This window comes from Cucumis melo, chromosome 11 (assembly GCF_025177605.1).
Source record: "Cucumis melo cultivar AY chromosome 11, USDA_Cmelo_AY_1.0, whole genome shotgun sequence".
In the NCBI taxonomy this organism is placed as follows: Eukaryota; Viridiplantae; Streptophyta; class Magnoliopsida; order Cucurbitales; family Cucurbitaceae; genus Cucumis; species Cucumis melo.
The window spans coordinates 27,862,589-27,886,003 of NC_066867.1; the positions used below are offsets into that span (position 1 = coordinate 27,862,589).

The 23,415-nt window shown below is 35.1% G+C and overlaps 3 protein-coding genes across 7 annotated transcripts; all 3 read right to left on the reverse strand.

The window, feature by feature from the left end:
• Positions 1-5,250: 5,250 nt before the first annotated feature.
• LOC103501959 (exosome complex component RRP41-like) lies at positions 5,251-8,989 on the reverse strand. Its single transcript, XM_008465737.3, has 8 exons — positions 8,781-8,989; positions 8,419-8,619; positions 7,695-7,773; positions 7,381-7,483; positions 7,170-7,290; positions 6,592-6,680; positions 5,985-6,134; positions 5,251-5,880 (listed from the first exon to the last, which is right to left on the reverse strand). The coding sequence occupies exons 2-8, from the start codon at positions 8,561-8,563 to the stop codon at positions 5,788-5,790; spliced, it is 780 nt and encodes a 259-aa protein (XP_008463959.1). The 5' UTR covers positions 8,564-8,619; positions 8,781-8,989; the 3' UTR covers positions 5,251-5,787.
• A 1,352-nt stretch (positions 8,990-10,341) lies between these two features.
• Positions 10,342-17,555, reverse strand: LOC103501960 (receptor-like serine/threonine-protein kinase NCRK). Of its 5 annotated transcripts, XM_051091734.1 has the most exons (11): positions 17,160-17,555; positions 15,927-16,056; positions 14,816-14,890; positions 14,569-14,688; positions 14,162-14,272; positions 13,283-13,555; positions 12,826-13,067; positions 12,425-12,721; positions 11,953-12,189; positions 11,484-11,711; positions 10,342-11,027 (listed from the first exon to the last, which is right to left on the reverse strand). In XM_051091734.1, exons 2-11 carry the CDS (start codon positions 15,949-15,951, stop codon positions 10,671-10,673), a joined length of 1,965 nt encoding a protein of 654 aa, XP_050947691.1. In that variant the 5' UTR covers positions 15,952-16,056; positions 17,160-17,555; the 3' UTR covers positions 10,342-10,670. The 5 variants fall into 5 exon arrangements, with proteins under 5 accessions (XP_050947691.1, XP_050947693.1, XP_050947694.1 ...); XM_051091736.1 differs by lacking the exon at positions 15,927-16,056; XM_051091737.1 differs by lacking the exons at positions 15,927-16,056; positions 17,160-17,555 and adding an exon at positions 16,373-17,082.
• A 1,396-nt stretch (positions 17,556-18,951) lies between these two features.
• Positions 18,952-23,415, reverse strand: LOC103501961 (E3 ubiquitin-protein ligase WAV3-like). The gene is made up of 2 exons (XM_008465746.3): positions 22,900-23,415; positions 18,952-21,281 (listed from the first exon to the last, which is right to left on the reverse strand). Exons 1-2 carry the CDS (start codon positions 23,098-23,100, stop codon positions 19,332-19,334), a joined length of 2,151 nt encoding a protein of 716 aa, XP_008463968.1. The 5' UTR covers positions 23,101-23,415; the 3' UTR covers positions 18,952-19,331.

Consider the following 23,415-nt stretch of genomic DNA (forward strand, 5'->3'; position numbering starts at 1 on the left):
TGTAATTTTTTTTTAAAAAAACTTAACCTATAAATTAAGAAGATTTTGAGCATTAGTTTGTATATACAATGACTTTGATGCTTAAAGTCACTGGAAGAATTTTGGTTGTAGCAAGGGTTTGTAAGCACAAGAATCAACTTAACTTCTTTTGAAGTAAAGATGATGTATGTATAGGAGAATTATGGTATATGTTGTCCAAATTGGAGGTTTCGGTTATATTAGGTTATTTCTCGAGTATAGAATGGACCATAATAGGGAAGTAAGGTCGAGGACAAGGATACCTATTAATTTAAACTTTTGATCAAACTATCATTTTCTCAAAGTCTAATTAGATGCCTTATTCATCAAATGAGGAGTGTCAATCTCAAGACCAAGGCTAAGGCCTGATATGTCAATTTGGGTCTTAACCAAACTCCTCTCTTCTCATGTTAGATTAGGTTCTAAGGTGGGATTTTCTAGCTTGAGTTTCACAGTCGGATAGTTTGCAAGCTCCCTAAATTGATTATGCCTCTAGTCACGTCCATCTTAATTAATCACCAACTCAACTTAAAAGTTTAAGTTAATGAATGAAAATAAATTTAACATAATATCTAACATTTTTCCTCATTTGTGTGCTTGAAATAATGATGCAAGGATTTGAATATAATACCTCCCTAGACCATTTACGAATGAACCTTCTCAAATCAATTGAGAGATGAAACACAAAAGTTTAATTTAAAAGAGTTTGGTGTTCTTCCACACCTAAAGCAAATATGCATAACTCATATTTTATATAATATAATCTTTTATCTTTGGTGACTTTTATGATACCAATTAGTTTGTAACTCATTGTTTACACGAGATTTTCAAAGAAATTTGATTCGTAGAGTTAAACTTGTATTGATGTTGTATTTACGTTGATTTGATGCGATGTGGTTTGATTTCTAAAATTTGATCCTCTGATTCTCTCTCGGTTGGATGCTTACGCTTGATTTGAGAAAGCGAAGTACGTGATGTTCTTGAAGTTGAAGTCTTGGAAGAAAGCTTGTATCTTCAAAGGAGTTTCCATCTTCGAGGGTGGTCGGAGCTTCGATCTTTAAGGGTGGTTGACTTCATAAGATGAGGAGTCTTCTATTTCTTGGGAGAATCCTCTCTAGACCTTCTGGAGTCAAATATTTTTTCCCTCCACAAATGAAGAGAACTCTTCTATTTATAGAGTTCCCTGGTGGGCTTTTTATGGACTTGGGTGACTAATGACCCGATGATACTTGCAGTAGTTAGGATCTTCTACTTTTCCTGCTTGCTCTCTCGTTTGCATTCTGGCAACTAAATAAGTTCTCCAACATGTCTGCAACATCAAAGTCAAGAAAGGGATAAACTTTTTTTTGTCTTTCTCTAAGAGTTGGGCATCACTTTTAATCGTCATCATGATTTATTTCATGTTTTATTTCTTTTCTTTTAGAGAAAGATTTTAATGGAGTCTCTTGAACAACCATAGACTTGTTTAGGATACTATTTGTGATCTTTTTAGTATCATTGATTTCATTCTTGTCACTCCTCGTTCTTTGAACCAAGAAATCTTTTACTCCTTTGTTGGCAATACTTAGCTCCATATCATGGGTGCGAGTTGCCAATTTTCGTTCAAACGTGCGAGGTTTTATTCCCGGTAAAATATAGAGAAGTTCCCAATGCATACCTTGGGTGCACATCTCCACTGCAGACAATTCTGTGAGCTTGTCTTTGCAATCTAGGATTAGAGCTCGCCATCGGTTTATGTAGTCGATGACTAGCTCTCCCTTCCGTTGTTTGGTGTTTGTCAACTCCATCATGCCGACGACACGCCTAGTCCTATAGAAGCGATTGAAAAACTTTGTTTCCAGCTGTTCCCAACCGTCAATTACTTTTGGCTCTAGATCAGTATACCACTCGAAAGCATTTTCTTTTAAGCTTCGAACAAACTGTCTGACTAGTTGGTCTAATCTTGATCGTGCATTTTCGCATGTTTCAACCAAGTGGGCAATGTGCTGTTTTGGGTTTCCCTTTCCATCGAACTGCTCAAATTTTGGAGGTTGGTACCCAAGCGGCATTCTCAAGTTGTCAATTCTCTTGGTGTATGGCTTAAAGTACATGAAAGAAGTTTGCGGCGGTCCTCCATACTGAGCTCTAATGGAATTTGCGGCCATATCCTGTAGCTGTTGGACTGACAGGGAGGTGACATACATAGACTGTTGCATATGATTTTCCTGCAACACAACTTTTCCTTTATCATTAGCTTTGACAGCAGGAGTTTTGCTCGACTCAGCAGTTTCACAAGCCTTTATTTGATATTTCAAGGCAACGATTTCATGATCTCGCTCCTTAACAACTTTCATTAGGAAATTTATTTTCCTCTCCATCTCTGCCATGGTTGCCTCAGCTGTCACATCTGCCATCATGACAGACACTACTTTTCAAGGTGTGGTTCTTTGTCTAATAGATTAGAAGCAGGCACAGAGTTGTTGAACAGATGATTCTCTGTGATGATGATCCTGCCTTTAGGAGATTCTATCAGTTGTTTCAAACTTTTCTTCTTGAGGACAGAACCTTGTTCTTATTCTTGCATGGTTCTCTTTAAGTGACTTTGGGTGACAAGTCCAGTGTAAGAGTCACTTGTAGATTTGGATGACGAGAGAGATGAGAGGTAGAGATGTCCCACTAGACGTGCCAATTTGTTCACACAAGATTTCCAAATAAATTTGATTCAATTTGATTCGTGGAATTGAACTTGTGTTGATGTTGTATTTATGTTGATTTGATGCGATGTGGTTTGATCTTGGTATGCTTATGCTTCATGAGTTGAAGAGTCTTATATTTCTTTGGAAAATTCTCTCTAGACCTTCTAGGATCAGAACTCTTCTATTTATAGAGTTACCTGATATGGACTTGAACCTGATCTTTGGAACCATACCCATGCACTCAATCACATAGATTTGGGTCATTTAATTTTGGACTAAATTAAGTTAATTGAATTTTAACGCAAGTAAATAATGTTTCATAATTAATTTGATCCAATTGTCATAATACATGTGACATCGTTAAAATTATAATAAATGCATGTGACATCATTAGAATTGTCCAATTTGTCTTTAAATTTAATTTAAGACACATATCGATTTTTAGTTAATCTCAAATACAATTATATTAGTAAATATATATGTTATTCTATATACCAATCTCTTTTTTATTAAATGTTTCTTTCCAGTCTATCAAAACTACAATCTTAGTCTATTGGATCGTATAATAGTAGTTAGAGAATAGATTAGAAGAAGCAGTGGGAATGGGGGAAGTACAAAAAAGGGACTAAAAATGGGGGCCATTAGTGAAAGATGTGATTGTGGTTGGGGACATAATATTGAGACACCCCTTATGGGATCATTTAAAACACCCATTTCTTGTTGTTTTCTCTTCCCTTCCCCTTCCCATATTGGCTTTTTGCTATTCCCTTTGCTTACAGACTGTTCTGATTTGGCATTGGGTCCATTCAAATTCCAATTTTAATAACTCTATGATCTCTTCTCATTATATATTCTCCAAGCATGCATTTTTATATACAAAATAATTCTTCCCATTAATCATTTTCAATCACTCCATTATAGTTTGTCTCTTTTCTCTCTCTCTTTTTTTTTTTTTTTTGGCATTTACTGTGTGTATATATTATATATAATGAATTGGACTGTTACACTATTTCTTTACTGTTAGTCACAATATTGCAATGTGATTTTAGCCTAGAGATATGGGAACTCAGGTACTAATGATCATGATTCATGTTTCGTATCTACAATAAAAGTGAACGAGTTTCTTGTTCGATTAGCATTTTGAAGTTTCATATTTATAGATGTCCGTTTTTTACGTAGAAACCCTTTTCAAACCGGATAAAAATTCAACGTTTACGAGGTAAATGGGCTAAATAGAGATAGGAACGGAAAATGCATTACCTATGTTCCTACTCCTTTAGCTTTTATTATTTTTATTTTTATTTTTATTTATTATAATAATTTAACGTCGTGTTATTATTATATAAGTATTATATTTATATTACAAGTTTTATTGTTTTATGGTTAAGATAATAAATATATTTCAATTAACCATTTACTTAAATTATATATAATTTAATTGAAAATGATCGTCAAGAATAACTTAGTGTTACTGACATTCAAGTATTAACCGCAAGGTTCATCTTCAAATTTTCCTAAATTATTTTCTTTGCTAAAAGATTTGAGTAATTTCTCTTTAAATTAAAAAAAAAAAAAAAATCTCCGATCTTCGTGAAATTTTTTGTAGAGATGAAGAATAAAGTGGGAAGTAGGGATAGAAAAGCGATCCTCAGCTTCGCCTCACCCGTGGAATAGGAATGTTCTAATGTTCATGAGTGTTGAAAATCCATCTGGTCGAACCAAGACCAACATGGTGTTTGGTATCAATTTGTGGTTAAAACTGATCCCGATAATTATCCAATAAACATACCTACTACTACAGTGAACATCTGTATTCATACTTACGCTACACTAATATTATATCCTTATTTTTAGTCAAATGAAACTTTGATGTATGTAAATACGTAAATAGAAATCCAACATTAAAGAAAATCAAATAAATTGTGCCGTGATGATAAGATAACCCTTTTTCTTTTAATTTATATTTATTAATTGCATTATTAACGCGTTTTTTTTCTTATGATTATAAAAATGATTTAATGGACAACAGTTTATTGTTGCTTTTTTAGAAAAAAATAATATGAAAGTTTGATGTTTAGTGTCACGTCTCTATCTATCAAAAACTATTTACAATAGGTATCAATACTATTTAATTTCTCACTCCCTCCCCTCTCCCATGGATTTCACAACTTCAATGTCTCAATTTCAAACATGTCCAATCTGTTGTAAATATAAGCAATGTTTTCCGACTTTCGTGTCATGTTTATAAAATTTTAAAGATATATGCAAACAAAATTTTAAAATGTGGTGCCAATCAAAATCAATATATTCAACATATGCTTGAAATATTAATATTAAACCAAAATTAATAAATAACAAAAACAAAAATAAAATTTTGAAAATGATACTAATAAAGAAGAATAAAATATTTCAAATGACAAATAAATAAGTTATGTTAGTCCAAATTAAAGCTTCTCCCAATGAAATAGTTGAAAATGAAATATATGATATGTAAGATGATTTTCCGTGTAAAAATTACAAAGAGTGGGTTTTAGAGAAGATAAGGCAGAGAGAAATCTTTCAAGGAATAATTCAAAGCTTACATAACATTTGGAATCCCATGTTAACTTGTACTAGGATTTTGCAAAACAAGAACCGAGAGCGTATAGTCAATGGCTGGCTATGTTGCCTCTATCAAATCCATGTGTTAAAAGGATCATATCTAAACATTTCAAAAAAAGTAAAAAAAATATACAAAGAATGAAATTGACTTTGACTAGAGAATAGACTTCAAAATGGAGCGTGGTAGAACCGTAGAAGTAGGAGGATAAGGCTTTGACTTGACTTACCAACACTAAAAAACCAAAAAAAAAAAAAAAAGGTTTCAAGTCAACTTTGCTTCTTCAACCATTGGAATTGTTTTTCTGTGGTCAGCCACCAACCAAATGAAAACTTCTCTGCTACCTTTTACTTTTATGCAAAATTCAAATCAACCATTTTCCAAAGATTTTACATATTTTTCATTCTCATCAAAATTGGGGATGGAAGGGGAAGGGATGTTGAGATTTCTCTATTAAAACTAAAAAGAGATAACATTAGACATTACTCTTTTTGTTCATTCCTCTGAAATGGTGGCGGCCGATTCCTTCAAGCATGATCTCATGATCTCCACAAGCTTACATGAAGCATCAAGGCAAAGTTGCATACCCTTTTGTGGTAAAAACAAACAAACAAGAAAGACCATTATCGGATGCTGTTTTAGTACTAAAAACTTCCTTCAGAAGAAATGCGAAGTTAAAGTTGATGCTTTACCTCATTAATTTTAGAAGTTGTCCATTCGCCTGTAATTGTGAGCTGAGTGACTTCGTAACGAGATGGCATACAAGTTATCATAAGACTTCCATCTTGGTAGTTTTCTTCTTCCAATATAGGATCAATAAGAAGATTCTTGCCAAAGCAGCTCTAGTTAACATATGAGAGAAATGTATGAGAACTTAAAATAGTAATTCATATGGTAGACACCAACAGTTACATATCACGATAGAATAAAGATCCATCAGTGCTTGTTGGAAACAGAACCCAAAAGTAAAATAAAAAATGAAGTTCTGCCATCAAGACAGCCGATGCGAAAGGTCATTTTGTGCAGAAAAATATCTTCCTCGGTATCAGAGAGGAGAAAATAGGCCAGAGAACACAGAGAACTACATTTTCCTACTTTTAGGATTCAATCATCAGCAACCTGAATAACTGTATACTTTCATACCCCTTTGTAATCAAAGAGCTAGTTGAATGGAAAGAGAACGCATGATAAACTTAGCAAAATCAAATGCTTGTTGAGGATAGGTTTAATGCTAGAAGCCTAGAAATACAAAATTAGTTGTAGAAGAAACCGGAAACTTGAGAATGTGCACATGCATACCACAGAAACCGAGGCAACGAGATCATAAAGCATAATTCCAGCATCAGCAAGAGCAAGACTGGCACATGATATTACAACAGGAAGATCACCTGCAACAACAGAATATCAATCTAGAGAAAAGGTAACCTTAGTTGCATACTGTAATTTACATAAAAAGTAGAAAATCTGAGGGTAATGCAGGGAGCTGTGGAGAAAAATGGTTGGATATGGATCCAACTTGATGCCGGTACGGACAGAAATTACATCATGGATACCTTGGCATGAAAGCCATTGATAATAAATAGTCATGCAGCCCAAAAAAATAACCAACATTCTCCACTTAGCTAATGGACCATTGTTTTAAAGAAAGAATAACCAGCAACTGAAGTTTCCATAATGTAATGAGATTAAAATATGTAACTTTTGAATCTTCTCAAAATGGTCTTAGTTTGTTCTACTTCAAAATTACAAGTCATCGTACCCCCACATGCAAATAAGCTTTGAATACTGTTCATATTCATTAACCGTAATAGTCCATCTTCTTCACGGTAAAGTCATCTTATAGATCAGATTATCCATCGAAAAAATTCTATACTTACTGCCTCCAGATTCTAACACCAAGGCAAATACGTCCACTGTTGTTTTGGGGAATGTTTCCAATATTATTGCCCCTTCCAAAGATTTATGTAACATTGAGGAGAACTCCTTGTTTTCCGATCCCTAACAAATGAAGTCAAGACAAAAGGAAATAGTCAAATGACAGCAGTATAAAATTATAAACTATATAGAAGAAGAGGGGTATCTTCACACCTGTCCACGAACTGGAGTGGAAAATGTTGTATAACTAACACTACAATTGAGCCGGCCAATATCACTGTACATCATTGCTTTCTTACTTTCTCTAGGGCCAAATCTGATGCAAAGAATACAGCATTTGAATAAAGAAAGGAAACTGGACACAGAGAAGCAGCAAATGATTTAAATGATAAAAGAAAAGGAACAGAAAATTCATCAAATGGGCAACCAATTGGATTAGACACTGGCGCTCAAACTCTCATCATCAAAGAGAAACCTAGAAGTTACAAAGAGCACATACTTGGAGTCGGAGGTAAGCTAGAACTTACACAGAAACAATGACCTTGGTATTACCGAATTCTGCATAAGCAGATCCTGAAGCAGCATTTACAGCTCCAGTCCTGAAAACTGCAAAGGAATGACAACTTCAGTTTCTAAACAGATGATATTTTTTCAAGATTCAACAACAAAAATGTCAAAACCACCAAGTAAAGTAACATATGTTCAAAACCCTCGAGGACTCTATGATCAACTACTAACTCAACTGAATCACGCCCCAAAGGGAGAACCTTCCAGTTAGACTTCAATGTCGAGAGTCAAGACACCACATTCTTAACCATGTCATTTCCTACTTCTCAGTCGATGCTTGTTTATTAAGATCATGGCATCAACCAATTTTTCCATCAATAAACTAAGATAACATAGCTATTAGATAAACTAAGATTCTCAAGCCTATTAGATAACATGGCTCCATCTCAAAATAAATTGACAGTGGGAAAAGTAGCTCATCTATCTCCACGAGGGATCCTGAACAGAACCATCATGGTGGAAAAGACATCATAAGCATACAAATACAGAGCAAATTTGATTACGTGGTCTCGAGATTGCTCGGTACTTAGGATAAACTGATCGAGAACAATAACCTCAAACTAGCAGCAACAAGAAACAATGACCTCAAACAGACATTAAATGAAACAATAATCTAACGACATATTGGTGAGGAGCAGCAAGACAGAGCAAATGAGAAAAGCAGAAACGGGCAAAAGTCTATACAAGCAGGCCGGCATTGGTGGAAGCCACGGCCATCGGGGCGAACCCAGTTGACGTCGTCGGTTCTGAAGAGGGGTGGCCTGGTTTTGTGGACAGTAGGAGACGGAGAATACGTTGTGGTGGTAGTTGGTGTCGCTTTTTTGGCCATTCGGAACCTCAATGAATGACTCCGATGACAAGTTAGAAGGCTCCGCCACAAATTTCCTGAGGTTTGGCACACAAGGAAGGGCTTCAGTCCATGAAAAAACACAAAAAAAGAAAAGAAAAAAAAAGCAAAAAAGCTACATTTTGACAAAAGAAAACTGGCAATCAAAATCAGAATTTAGGGTTCAAAACCTAGAAATAATTTAAAAAATAAATGGTACCTGAGGCCGTGAAGGTAATGAACACAAAACCCAGAATCGATCGGTTTCTATTAAGAGTTCAAAGAGATTGAAAGGAGTATGTGTGTTTTGGTAGAGACCGAGGAGCCAACGATTGGGAAATTGAACCTTGGAAGCCGGTGAGGGCGCCAGACAAGGGGTTAATTCTGCAATAACTCCGAAATGATTTTGAATGTTAAAAAAAAGTGTTAAAAGTATTTTTTACTGATTTCCATAAAAAAAAAAATAATGTTAAATGTATTTTTTAATTCGTTTTAGAAATTTAAGGATAGTTGCGAAAGTTTTGAAACTTCAACTACATTTTTTTGTCACAAAGTGTAAAGTTTATGAGCATTTTTTAAAATAATTTACTCATGATTTTGCTCTAAAGTTATAACACTACCATCGGTTTTTCTTCTCTTCCACTTCTTTTAAATATCCATTTCCTCTACTTGCCCCCATTCTCCATTTGTCACCGATGATCAGAATATTGCGAATGTGCCTGCCTATCCAAGCATCGAATGTTGTGGACTGAGAGAATCCAAGAGTGAATGGGAAATAAGAGACCAAGAAGAGGGAGTAAGATCATGAGACTTCGGGTTATCGACACAAAGAGAACAACAACGAAAAGTCAATTTAGTTGCATGAGGTCCTATAATTCCAAGCAAGTATGACTTAAGCAAAAACAGATCATCCACGATTGAGCTTATATAATAGTATTTTCTTAATCTTTTTTTGGTATATTTTTCTCTCTAACTTAAATTTAAATCTCATCTTTGTTGTATTATTTAATAGAAACAAATATACATGTAACTTTTATACAATAAAATAGTTTTATTTTTTGGTTCCTAAGATTTAGGTTAGTTTTTATTGGTCCTTAAGTTCTAAAATTTTATACATTTGGTTCTTAGTTTCAAATTAGTCTTAAGTTTTAAAATGTCATAATTTTACCTATAAAATTTGTGTTTTAGGCGTTCCTTCAAAAATAATAATAATAGAAACAAACTATTTACACTTAATATAAAATATTATTGAAGACAAAAATTCATACTACCTAATTTTTGTATGAAAAGTAAATATTATCTATTTCACTATTTTTTTTAACAATTTTCATTAATTAATTTAGAAGAATTAAAAGAATTACAGTTAATTAAGTTATATAATTTTACCTTAAAATTAAAATTAAGATTTCATTTTATAATTATTTTTAAATAATTATTAGATATCAACACCTAAAAAGTGAATATTTAATAAAAAATGAAGGTTAGAAGGACAAATCTTGAAAGTCAAAATTGAAATAAAACTTGAAAAAATCATAATATTTAAAAAAAAAAATCATAATATTTAGAAACATGAAACTAAAATAACAATTTTGTGCTTGAATTAAAATATTAAATAACCACATTCTATCAATATATCTACAAAATAATGATTAAAAAAAGATTTGGTTATAAGTTTTAATGTAGCTTAATTGTTGTCCAAATTGTTCGTTCCAACAAAGAAGCAAAAATAAAAATTTAACAAGTGAGGGTTGAAGGGGAGAGGCAACAGAAATTACAAGACGTGATAAATATAAACCAGTTTTATCTCCATGAAAGCTAATACATCATTGATATCAATATTCAAGATAGAACAAAAAACAAACTGTGTGACTCAATTTCTAAATAGTTTTTGCCTAGCCATCTCTGTACATTATCAAAATTATACATGTTACAGCACTAGAACACAATGCTGTTGCAAAAGCACCCAGATTTTCCCTTTCCTCTTGTAATTTATATGCAGGTTGATGGGGAAACCTGAGGAACAAATTGGGACCTCATCATTTTGTGGTGTCTATTTCGGAAAGTTAATGAAAACTGTGATTGTGTCTTGAGCCTCTGATCCTTTAGCCTTCTATGAGGAAGATTTGACATTCATAATGCAGAATGACTCGAACCGTGGCTCAGTCAAGTCTACTGTTTCGTCATCTGTGGCTTGAACTTGGAGATTGTTGCCCATTGAAGTAAAGGGTATGAGTGTTTTCATGTTCTCAAAAGAAACAATATCTTGGTTGCCGTAGTTGTCAGCACAAAGTGAACGATCGATATCCAATGGTAGTGAATAGCGGTCGAGCCATTTGCGAGATGAAGCTTGTCTTTCCATCATCTCATCCATGACAATCACCTCTGTATGGACTTGTTTCCCTATAGGACTCATGTTGTGATTTGCAATGTCTGGTTCACTCTCCACACTACAGGCTGACATCCTCTCCTTCATAAATCAAACGAAAAAGAAAGATCAAACAGTCATCTGGTGTGAGTAATGACCCTTGTATATCAGAGTGCTCATCAAATATAGAAGCCTTGTGCAACAAAAGGCACACAAACGCTTTAACCATCTTAAAATTGGTATTTCTAAGTCATGGGCCCACGAACTCCTCGCTTAACACCTCTAATTTTGCAACTAAAGCAGTTAATTTGGATAATACTCTCTCACCCCCATAGAACTAAAGAAAGAGGTAAGCTTTTTGAGTAAAAAAGAAGGATTCAGCTGTAATTCATTACAAGGGTGCTACAAAAGTTAACAATTAAAGAATGGCCAACTTAATAACTCAAGATGGTCCTTAATTCCCTTGTGACAATGAGTTATAGCAGCACGAACGATCAGTACTATTCAAAAAAGAAACACCAATCGAAGCAAAGTTGGATATAACTAACATTGACTTACCTGAAAAACATTTGCGGAAATGTTATTCCTTCTTGATTTATCTGGAGTTATATTTGAAAGAACTTGAACAACTTCAGTCATGGTTGGTCTAGCATCAGGATCCAACAGCAAGCACTCCTTTGCTAAATAAGCCATTATTTGCATCTCTTCCTCTGGGAACATTCCATCTAAATGTGGGTCCGGTAACTCCGTTATAACTCGTCTACTATTTTGTAACCGAGGAGCAGCCTAGGAAAGACAAAAAGAGTATCCAATTCTGCATAAGCAACTGATTCCAAGGTAATCGAATCCAGCATACAATTATTCCTTTTGAGAGTAATTACGTGAACGATGGATGAACTAGATATTTAAGAAGCTTATCTTATCTTGTGAAAGTGGATGTCTGATAATACACTCAATATGGCTATTCATGAAATAGAGATGAGAGCCATATTTATTAAAGTAAACAAAATGATTAAGTTTATCCTACCCATATTGCAAGGCTTTCCTCTCCTTTGCCGGTTGACTTATGGATGGGATGCTGACCCGTTATAAGCTCAAGAAGAACCACTCCAAAACTAAAGACATCAGACTTCAAAGAGGCTCTTCCAACAATTGCATACTCCGGTGCAAAATAACCAAAAGTCCCTTGCATTCTAGCAGGAGAACTTGAACAGCTAGGAAGATCATCACCTCTTAACCTTGTAGCCATACCAAGGTCTGTTATCTATGCATCCATAGAAGTAAATTTTGATTACATATTTTCAGCTGCAAAATAGAAGTAATACTAATACTTACAAACATGAACCAAAGTACATAAGAAAAGTAAACCCTAGGGAGATCCAGAAAATCTACATATCAAATTGGTTGGGATAATTGAGTTGTATTGTAACAATAGCATATCTTATCATCAAAACTCAAAAGGTTGGCAGTTCATTTTGTGGATTGTAAGTACATCTTACTTTTGCTCTCCAATCTTTATCCAAAAGAATATTTGTTGACTTGACATCTCTATGCAAAATTCTGGGAGCAGCTGCTTCATGAAGATACTCCAAGCCTCTGGCAGCTCCTAAAGCAATTGTAACCCGAGTGCTCCAATCCATTTTCTCCCCTGAAGCTCCATCCAAACAGTCTCTTAGATTACCCTTTGGCATGTATTCATATACCAAAAGCCTTTCAGTATGTTTCCCTCTTGATTCTGTGCAGTAACCAACTAGAGGCACCACGTGACAATGATTCAGTCTTGATAACAATTGTATCTGAACGGCAAAATATGGAAGAAAATAAGATAACAATATTATTCTGCCAGAGATATTAGGAAAAATGTGTCAACTGATGATAAAGGGATCGGTGGAACTGATACTTCTGTTAAGAACAAGTAGTCTACATCTGGTCCTCCTTGAATATTGAGCCGCTTTACTGCCACTGTTCTACCATCCCTCAATTCACCACGATAGACAAAGCTACTTCCCCCACGCCCCACAAGATGGGAGCTCGAAAACTTTTCTGTTGCATTTTCCAACTCTGAGTACGAGAATTGGATAATGATCCCACACAAACTTCTAGATTTAGTTCTCAACAAGCATTGGTTCATGAAAAAGCACCCTGCAAATTGACAAGGGTAGCAGCTAAGTGAAGTATAGATGAACAATTAAATGAAAATTGCATTATCACTTATGAGATACTAACAAAATGAGAAATATGGCAGACCAATTCTTATCTAAAAAAATTAAAGATAATCATATACCCGACCAATAATAGTAAACTTAGGCATATGAATGCAAGGTCGTTATGCTAAGTAGAAACCCATTGAAGCACACCTTTGATGTTATTCACAGGAGAATCCATCATAACCTTACTATCTGGTGTTGAAGAACTCTTGTGACTAATTAGGTTAGTCAAGCTGTTGTAGCTCATTTGCTTATCTAACGAAATTATTGGAGTTCGAACACGGCACTTGTCCCTTTGACAAAGATAGCAAACCACTAAGATGAAGAATGCTAGTGTTATGATTATTACACATAGTGAGAGAATAATCACAACCACATTGCTTGAAATATGCCTTTTAGAATATGGAAACTCCGGAAGCAGTCCTGTAGAAGCAATGAAGATGTTATAATAGGAAGATTTTAATTTTCTTTATCATTACTAGACTTTTTTATGAGACCAACGTAATAATATATGAATTTTATAGTCATTTTCACAAGCCATGCAAAAGTAAAAGTGAAATTAATATTTAGATCGAATATAGAATTAGTGCAATAGACTAAGATAAAACATAACTAATCCACAATCAAATCCAAAGCTGAGAAGCCTAAATAGCTGCCAAATTTCAAAATTAAACAATAAAGAAGTGACAACGACGAAATTGCAATGGATGCCCAGGCAAGTATCAAAAGCAGTATAAAACAAAATGAACAAGTTAAATTATTGAAGGAATGTTCTTGAGTAGAATTCAATAATAATATCAATAATAATTCAGACAACAATCTAAATGGGATTCAATAGTTGACGAAATTATTAAATGATCTTTGCTATTTATATCAATTACGAAAAATAGTATATATCCATACACATAAACTCAATTGCATTTATAAAATTGGTTCTACCCTTTCTTGATTAATGACAAATTGAGAAACTGTTAAGATACACATGGACTAAAAACAATCAAACAACGAAGTTAAAAGATTGATGTATACCATAAGTGCAGTTGCATGACGTAAAACAGTTGGAATCACGGTTATCGGCTACAACTTTTGGGAAGCCATCAGTTGAACACATGCATGTCCACAGTTCAGTTCCCTCAGCATCTAAATTAAGTTGATAATGTAATCAATATATCACACAAATCAAAGCAAAAAATGAGTAGATGGTTCATATATGACCAACTCTGACCCCCCCCCCCCCCCAATTTCTTGAGTAGAGCTTTTGAAAGAATATTGCATCGTTTTAAAAAGAGTAAAGGCATCGTTTTTGGAGGATGTGATGCCAAAAACCATCAAGTCCAACAGAACGTCATAGTTTTTCCAACATCGTTTGCAACAAAAGATAATATTTTGAGGACTCAAGATGACTAGTCTAGAACATGTAAGGGCGCTGTTTATACCTTGTGTACATGAACAAGATGTAGAACAATTTGCACCAAGTGTTAATCCCTGATTTTCTTGGTGTGGAGAAAAACATCTACACGTCCAGTTGCCAGAGGTAGAAAAATCAGAAGTATCAGCTGAGACAAAAACATAAACATAGGGTAAGCCTGATAATATCTGAGAGGAAGACCTGAACCGAATGAAACATTGACCAACTCATGGAAGGCAAAGTTAGATCACATATATTTCTCCGGATATACTGACCACAAATGACTTGTTGCAACAAGATAAAACCCACTAAAGAAAGGAAGGTGGCTGCCACTTGGTGCTTCATTTTATCTGAGTCAAAGAAGAAAACGAATTGAAACCAAACAAAAGTTAAATATGGCAATTTGTTTTCTACTTCATGTTGAGTGTTTATAAAGAACATAATTTGGTCTAATTGATAAAAAGAAGAGAATAGTGTAAACTTACCAACAATAAAAGAAACAAACAGGTGCTTGCTTTCCAAAATGTGATTAAAAATCGCCAATTGCATAATATTTATTTCATGGCACATATGACCAGCAACAAGAAAAATAAATGCAATAGCTAAATGATGATGAGCCATATCAGTCATACTTAATACATGAAAGTATTTTATTCAATCTATTTATTGACGGCATAGCAGAAACATTAGAATCCAAGATGAGATGAGAATTATCTTGTTATAACCTTCAACAGTGTTCATTTTTCCTAAACCTTACTGGCTACAAATTCATTCCTTTTCTTGATTTGTACTAGACGAGAGCAGAATGCCAATTGAACATAAAACTACCGAGTCCACACTGAACTAATGATTAATCATAAAGAAGAAAATCAAGACAATCCACAAATCAGATGCCTGGATTGTTTCATGATAACTACAATCTAGACAAGCTACCATTATCTAATGGCATCAAGGAACATTACAGGTTACTGCCACTGAAAATTCTCCTTTGATCGGTTCTAAAATGATTAATTACGAAATAAGGAGTATCACAGTTGTTCTTATTTCCAAGTAGTCTTCAATTATTTTCATAGGAATTGCTGATTCAACTCCCTAATGAAAAACAAATACATAAGCAGTATAGGAAAAATACAATTTGGGGAAAATTGTTTATTAGTTCCTGAGTTGGTCAACAAACTGTTAAAATTTTCAAATCATTTAAATCAACACACTACATATTTAAGCAATTATACTTGTAAGAAAAGTTAGATTGTAAAAAAAATTTATTTTTTTTATTTTCCAAAAATAATTTTACAATGATTTTTGAAGACCTTTATTACTAACTGTTAAAACATTTAACCAGATAAACCAAACAAGAAAGTGAACCCCAAAATCTTATTTATTTACCAACTGTCTGATTACAGAGTGACATGTGGAACCAGGAAATAAAGTGGTTTAAACTTCCAATTCAAGTCGCATCATAAACTAGGACAACCTGCCAGCCATATGAAACGCCATTTCCGTAACTAACGGCCCCCTACATCATCAATTACCCCCAACAGAACATTTAAAGTTCGATAAAAATCAAAGGAAGACATATAAGACAACTACATCTCTTTACATCTCGCAATAATGTACATGCTTTATTGAGATTATTCAGAACGACCCAAGAAAGGAATTGAACATTTAACCAGAAACAGAAAATCTTCAATGCTCTAATCAAATAACAAAAATAATTGAGCAACCACAGGTGTGGAAGTGCTTTTGTAATGCTACCCTTGATACGTTAAACTCCAACTTAAGCATTAATAATTAAATACCATATCAAGTAAAATAAGAAAAAGGAGACATACCCAGATAACCAAAACAGTGGATTGAGCACGCCGACTACAAATTATAAAAAATGGGAGGAAGTGGAAGAGAAAAATTGGCAAGTTAGAAAAGGTCCATGATAGATAGGGAATTACGGTGGACAGAGACCGCTAATAGTTTGGATATATTCAGAATTGGAATCAGGTTGAAAACAGAACAGAACAGAGCCCATCGACCACCACTCTGAAAGTGACCCATTTGCGAATTCGAAAGGGACTGCTCAACATACAACAAATAACAAGTTACTAATCACATACTGTCTTACCTTCCCTGACATTGTTTACATTTTACTTTTTCGAAAACACAATCTCTACCAACGGATAAAACCCATCTTCAAAGAGGGAAAAGAAAAAACAGGAGCCAAATAAACAACGGCTACAAGACTACCAAACTTGGCTTCAAAGACATGCGAAAACTAGAGCAAACCGAAATGTAAAGTGGAGTTCCAACGTTTATCCCAGAAATAGAAAAGGAAAAAAGGGTGAATAGAAAAATAAACAAATCATAGCCTCGATTTTCAACAGGGCCCGATAGTGAGACCCACATCCCCACCAACCTTGTGTCGGCTATGCAGACCGCCAAATTGCGGACAACAATCGTGCATCAATCACGATTGATCGGAATAATCTGGAGCGTCCAAATAACGGACATTCAGATATGGCCAAAATATGGCCATGGAAGGAAAATCCAGCTTCTTCCAACCAAGAAACATACACGTTAAGCTACATCATAAACAGAAATCTAATAAACAGTGAAGATTCTGCTTACCCAGTAAAATAATACTGTGTCTTAGACTGTGTGGCTTCGTCCTGTGAAAACCATAATACCCACACTTCGGAAATTAACTGATTTGAAGATAATGATTCTTCAATCAAGCTAAAAGGGGTGCCAAAATTAGAGGAGATATAAAGAAACAAAGCAAGAACTGATGAAGAAGACGGCACGAGCTCTTCACAAAAGGAGCTTGATTGAAGTGCATTGAAAGAAAAAAAGAAGATGGAAGGATAGAAACAAAATAGAATAAAGGAGAATTTGAAGAAGGTTGTTAACTTGGTTTCTTTGTAAGATGTTTGAAGTTCAGAGTGAGAGTGAGGGAGAGGAAGAGATTCAGAGAAAAACGAAAGGACGAAGGAGGCGCCACCGGGAGTGAGCCGAGGCCAAGGGGTCAGAAATCAGAAATATATTGCGTGGGGCCTTTTTCCTTTTTCCTTTTTCCCTTTTCTTTATTGATTTATGATTTATTATTATTATTATTATTATTATTATTTTATGGTCAGTGGTCCCCAGCTATCGTCGGCTAGGTGTGACGTGGCAGTACATGTCGGGTTTATTTACATTTTTTGGGAATTGATTTCTTTGGAACTCCAAAGCCGCTTCGATTGGATAAATCATATTAAATATTACTTATAATAAGTTTTGTTTTGAGTTAAGTAAAGTTTTAATCTCTTATTACTTTTTCAGCTTTCGTTCCAAAATTTTTAATTTATGCAATTCATTGACACTAAGTTGGTTATGGTGGCAGTGGAGGGAGAACAAGTCCGTAGTCTGAGATAGAATATCATATAATACCAATGTAGATGAGCTACTTAGATTAAAGAGATTATATTGGTAGCCTTTTAAACTATCCACTAAAAAGAAACAAGCAAAATTATAATCTATATGTAATTTAACTTTAAGGGATATATATTTAATCTTTCGAAGCTCTGGATATAATAGAATTAAGACATATGAATAAATTGTGTTTTATTTATTACCTTACTAGCTATATTTCTATTTATTTTTATATAATCTGTATCAATTTTTTAGAATACTAAGGTAAAATGACTAGTAGAGAAATATTTTATCAATTGAGTGATACCTGAATAAAAGATTAGTAATAGGTGAGTACAACTTAAGAAGCATTCAAATATTTTTCAAATCAACTCAAAATTAATTAACAAATAGATTTGATTTGAGGTCAAGTAGTTCTCGATAATAGTTAAGCTTCGCCCACTTAATAATTTTAAATTTTGATTTGGTTTTATTTTCAATTAATCAAATTCTTCCATTGTTCTTAGAAAAATGAGATTGTTTTCATAAGTTCCATATTTAGCTTAAAATTTCAAATCTTATTCATAATTCATCTTTTTTATTTTTGAAATGTTAAAATATACTCAAAGATTATTGTTGCCGACAATCATATGGACGAGGAAAAAAGACAAAGAAAGGAAAAAGAAAAAGAAAAAGAAAAAGAAAAGATTAAAGAATAGAGAGAAGAAAATAATAAATTATTCCAAATGTCTCAACTTTATGATAAATTTCAATTATAACTCTAAATTTTCAAAACTCTCAGTTTTAACTTTAAGCTTTAAGCTTTAAATTTGTTCGTCTTTAAATAAATCTTTATGAACATTATCCAATCCAAATCAAATAATCTATATGTTCCTTTTCTAAATTTTGTTGGGAAAATTATAATAATTTGGACCATTGTAAACACTATTTTAGTAATTGCAACAAAAGTAAAAGAAGAACATTATAAAAAGAAAAATAAAATAAAATAAATAAGAAAGCAAACTCCAAATTAAAAAACTATTCTGCACTCATCATTTTAACTTTCTCTTCTTCTTACCTAATAATTGATCTTTCCAAAAAGAAAAAGAAAAAGAAAATAATATGAGAATTTGTTTTCCCACACACTATTTTATATAAACAAGCTCCTTTTTTTTATGGCACCCTCATCATGCCTTATTCTGCTTTCTTTTCAAAGCCATCCATCCATAAGAATGAAAAGCCTAAGAACATTATAAAATCAAATAAATAAATATCATCTCTCTAAAACTAATTCAGAGAAAATGCTAAAAAAATATTACTTAAAACCATGAAGAAAAAGCAAAACGTTGGTTGAAATTGAAGGGCCTTTTGAGCTTAGCTCAGCTTCCCCTTATCATTCATCATTACAAGTTACTGTGGTGGCGAAGGTTGGGGTGCTCTGACCGGAAAAGAATGAGCGGGACGAAGTGTTCTTTGAGACGGTGGCGGCCCTAGTATCATGGTCTGAGAACGAGACACCATGTCTACCATCGACTGCGTTTGGTAACTTTGCACTGCGCTTCCCATGTCCACTGAATCCCCTCTAGCAGTTGCTCTCTGCCATGAATGCGAGCTCAATCCTGACAGCACATAAGCTCGTCCAGAGGACTCATAGATGTGGCGAGTTGCCATTCTCTCCTGCATTTCCTTCAGCTCAGCGCAAAGAGCAGCACATAATTGGTCACCAGCTTGAGCAGATGCTGATTCAGACACAGTTCTGTAACAATTGTCCAACACAGAGACTGCACCGGCTAAATCACCACGCTCCGCGGCAACTCTGGCCTTAGATATTGCCTCTGCCACACGGAATCTATTTCGCTGTCTGTCTACTTCCAATGACACTACTTGTTCGCCTACAGTATCTGGCCTCAGTATTTGAACCGCACTTTCATTTGCTAAAGTAATTGGCTCTTTGGTAATGGGGTCGTTGTAATTGCATTTAACTTTGAGTAATGGCATCTCACCTCCAAACTCATCAACCGGAATGTTGAGTGTCACCAGAAAATCCCTCTCTTCTTCAGCATACAGGTCTCCAAAGAAAATGGAGCCTAGTCTTGCACGTTCTGAGATGCTGGCTTGGTAACTTCCTGCCCGTATCGAGCCAAGCTGCAAACTTGGGTGAATGCATCTCACTTCAACTTGCAGATCCTGCACCACCACGCTCAACAGGCCACCAATGCACTGAGCAAATGCATCCTGGATGGTGCTTTCAGTTTCTATGAATGAAAACGTGCCACCGGATGTGTCAGAAATTGTGTGCATCGTCACAGCATCGTGGTCGGCGCCAAAGCCAAACGCATGCACCGGAATCTGCTGCATTCCAGATCGGTTACTGCGATGGATTGAAACTGGAAGGAGGGATTGATAATCTATTTGAGAACGAGCACTGCTAGGACCGTTAAAAGTGTATGTATCCTGCCCATCAGAGAGTAATATAATGCTACCAACAGGGTTCTTCAACTTGCGGTCCACCAACACCTTGGCACCTTTCCTCAAGCCTTCAGCAATGTTTGTCCCACCGTTTGATCTTAAAGAATTAACAGCCTGCAATGCCTGCTGTCGTCCAAGGTCTGTCATTCGACAAAGTGGGAAAAGGCGACGAGCAGTCGAGGAGAATGATACAACAGAAAGTCGATCGGAAGGGCCGAGATTCTGGATAACAAAACCCATTGCACGTTTGAGTAGAGCAAGTTTGGTGCCAGCCATACTGCCACTAACATCAAGCACAGTTACGAGGTCAACTGGTGCACGAGAAGGTTGATTCAATGGAGGCAATACAGCCTGATTTCTGGAGTTATTTACTGTTGCAATGGAGAGAGGAGCCTTGACATGGACTAACACAGAGAAATGATCATGAGAAACTGATCTTGGAACAGCTGAAATTTCTGGGTACATTTCGACCTCTACTTTATCAGTGCAACTATGAACACTGGCACCATTACTTGATGTGTTTCTCTCTGTGGCATGAGGTTGTTGATCTAAAACTTCATCATCATCATAAGCTACAGGTTCAGGGCCATGAAAAAGAGAGGTGATTTGTCTAGTTGTATTGCTGCGAGGAGGAGGCATCCGTCGAACAATCGTCATCCATGGATCATCGGGGGCCAATCCTGCCGGGTTGGTTCTAGGCCTAGCACAATCAGAACTGGTATTTTGAAAAGGGATTTCTTTCCATTTTGCTCTGCAAACAGGGCAAATTTGGTTCCCATGCTTTACATTTGAGGTAATGCACTGGAAGTGGAAAGAATGAGAGCACTCAGCAGTGAAAATAGCTTGCCCATTTCCTGCTTTCATGGTGGTCAAGCATATTGCACAGGACCTCTGCATTTTAGAAAAATACATTGCTGAGAGAAGATTTATATGAATATGAATATTCTATCAAACGGGCAAGTCCAGATGCAAATAGATACCATAACTAACTCAAAAATACTGCCTCATATGATTAGATGTTCCTCAACAGAAGAGAATCTTCTGGGCCAGCATGAAGAGGCGTTAAAGTTTGGCACTTTACAGATTACGTTGGAAGGAACAAAGGGTTCATTGACTGGCTTCTAAAGCCACGTCTTGCATGAAGTCATGAAAGCGAGAAAATCAATAAAGTAGTAAAAAGTAAATGGCTTACGTGTATTAAAAATTCTAGGGGGTGTTTAGGCTCCAACTTAGCTCACTCCATGATAGAGGCTCCAATTATAATATTTGGTATAGTCTAGAGTTAACAACAGTATTACTATATCAAATTCTTCTTTGTTACTTAGTTTACTATCTCTCTGTTGCGGCGTTTACAATTTCCTCCTCATCCTCCTTTTTCTTTTTTTTTGTTGGAGTGTTTACTATTTCCTACTCATTTTTTACACAAACTAAAATAGCCTACAACCCAAATACAAACTATTATAACCAACTCAGCATCCCTAAAAAAGTTCAAGCCAATTGTACCATTGATTCCAATTCTTTTCTCCATATAACAGTTTCAAAATTGGCAGCTTCAGTAAGATGGGTTAAGACAATGTATTTTAACTGCAAATTGGTGCCCACTGTTGAGATCCGGAGGAAAGATGGATTAACAGTATGAACTTTAAAAGGAGGAAATTATGAGGTGTTTGTGTTTCCTATGTAGTTTTTTTATTTACCAATCCCTTCAATATCCCCATGACTTTTCTTTTGGCCCCCTCTTTCCTCAACCAGTTGGCACTTTACAATTAGCAAAAACTTATTACAAGAAAATCTCAAAATCAACGATGGTCAAACAGGGTCTCAAAAAACACACCACGAAAAGGGGAAAAACCATTGGGAATCACTGTTTCCAAAATATTAACATCAAATCTTACTTTTTCCTTTTCTCTAAGAGATATAGTTCAAAATAGCACTTTTAAGTCATACAAATGATCAAAAGCACAAAGAAAACCACTACCCAGTCTACCCTATAACAAAACAAAACAACAGCCTCACCAAACAGACACCCCACCACTTGATCAAAGGTTAAAAGATAGGAAAAGAAAAGATAATGGCAATATAACATAAAGAGTCAAAGAGACATAACCCGACAAGAAATAGCCTTCTTCACAAATCAAAAACTAAGTTCTAATAAATCCAATCACTGTAGGGACACTGTACCCCACAAGAATAACGAAAGAGGGTAACAATATTTTGATCAAGACAAGACCAGAAAATACCAATAGCTAGATCAAAACTTATTTCAACACGATCACACCAATAGCCACCCACAAGAAACATCATAAGAAATCTTTAAAAAATAGTAGTAAATAGGTAATGGGAAATTCAGAAACCCTCTTGAAATTTTCTTGAAATCTAATAATTAAGAGGATCACTAGAAACAAAAAAAAAGAAGAAGAAAAAGAAAAGAACCCAGAACAGGAAAACAAAAGAAACAATAAAAAAAAACATCAAACAGGGGAATTCAGAATCAGAAAGAGAGAGAGACCTTAGAAGACCTTGATCCTGATTTGGAAACGCGGGGACTAGAGACTGAATGGGTCGGCGTGGATTGGCGGCAATTAGAAGTAGGAGGCAAAGGAGAAAAGGATTGGGTAGTAGAGGTTGTGGAATCTCCAGCAACTTGAGGAAGATGAAGACACATACCATTGCCAAGAGCCATCTTCACCTTCCTCCATTTGTTTGACATTGTAACAGAAACAGAGAGTGGGGATGTCTAGAAACAGAAATCCATGGAAAAAGCAAAAAGGGGTAGATAGAAGCCAAAATCTTTCTTTGGTGGGGGGTTGTAAAAGCAAAGAGAGAGAGAGAGAGAGGAAAAAAAAAAGGAAGAAGAAGAAGAAGAAAAAGAGGGGTTTTTTGAGAAGCAATGGCAATGGCGAATAGTAATGGATTTAGGAGAAGGAAAATTGGTGAGAATCCGGAAGAGAAGGGGGGGAAGGGGAAGGGGAATGGTCAGAGAAAAAGAGCAGGCTTTTTTAGCTTTCTTGCTTGTTTTGGTTTC

Bases quoted from the DNA above. Each gene is read 5' to 3' on its own strand.
- LOC103501959 (XM_008465737.3), bottom strand. From the start codon at position 8,563: ATGGCCAAAAAAGCGACACCAACTACCACCACAACGTATTCTCCGTCT. The intron at 7,484-7,694 runs GTAAGTTCTAGC...TCTTTGCATCAG, and splicing joins ACCAAGGTCATTGTTTCTGT to ATTTGGCCCTAGAGAAAGTA. The intron at 6,135-6,591 runs GTATGCATGTGC...TATGTTAACTAG, and splicing joins TCGTTGCCTCGGTTTCTGTG to AGCTGCTTTGGCAAGAATCT.
- LOC103501960 (XM_051091732.1), bottom strand. From the start codon at position 15,170: ATGACTGATATGGCTCATCATCATTTAGCTATTGCATTTATTTTTCTT. The intron at 12,190-12,424 runs GTAAGATGTACT...ATGGATGCATAG, and splicing joins ATAAAGATTGGAGAGCAAAA to ATAACAGACCTTGGTATGGC. The intron at 11,028-11,483 runs GTAAGTCAATGT...TGATTTATGAAG, and splicing joins TTTCCGCAAATGTTTTTCAG to GAGAGGATGTCAGCCTGTAG.
- LOC103501961 (XM_008465746.3), bottom strand. From the start codon at position 23,100: ATGTCAAACAAATGGAGGAAGGTGAAGATGGCTCTTGGCAATGGTATG. The intron at 21,282-22,899 runs GTCTCTCTCTCT...TCTAAAATGCAG, and splicing joins CAGGATCAAGGTCTTCTAAG to AGGTCCTGTGCAATATGCTT.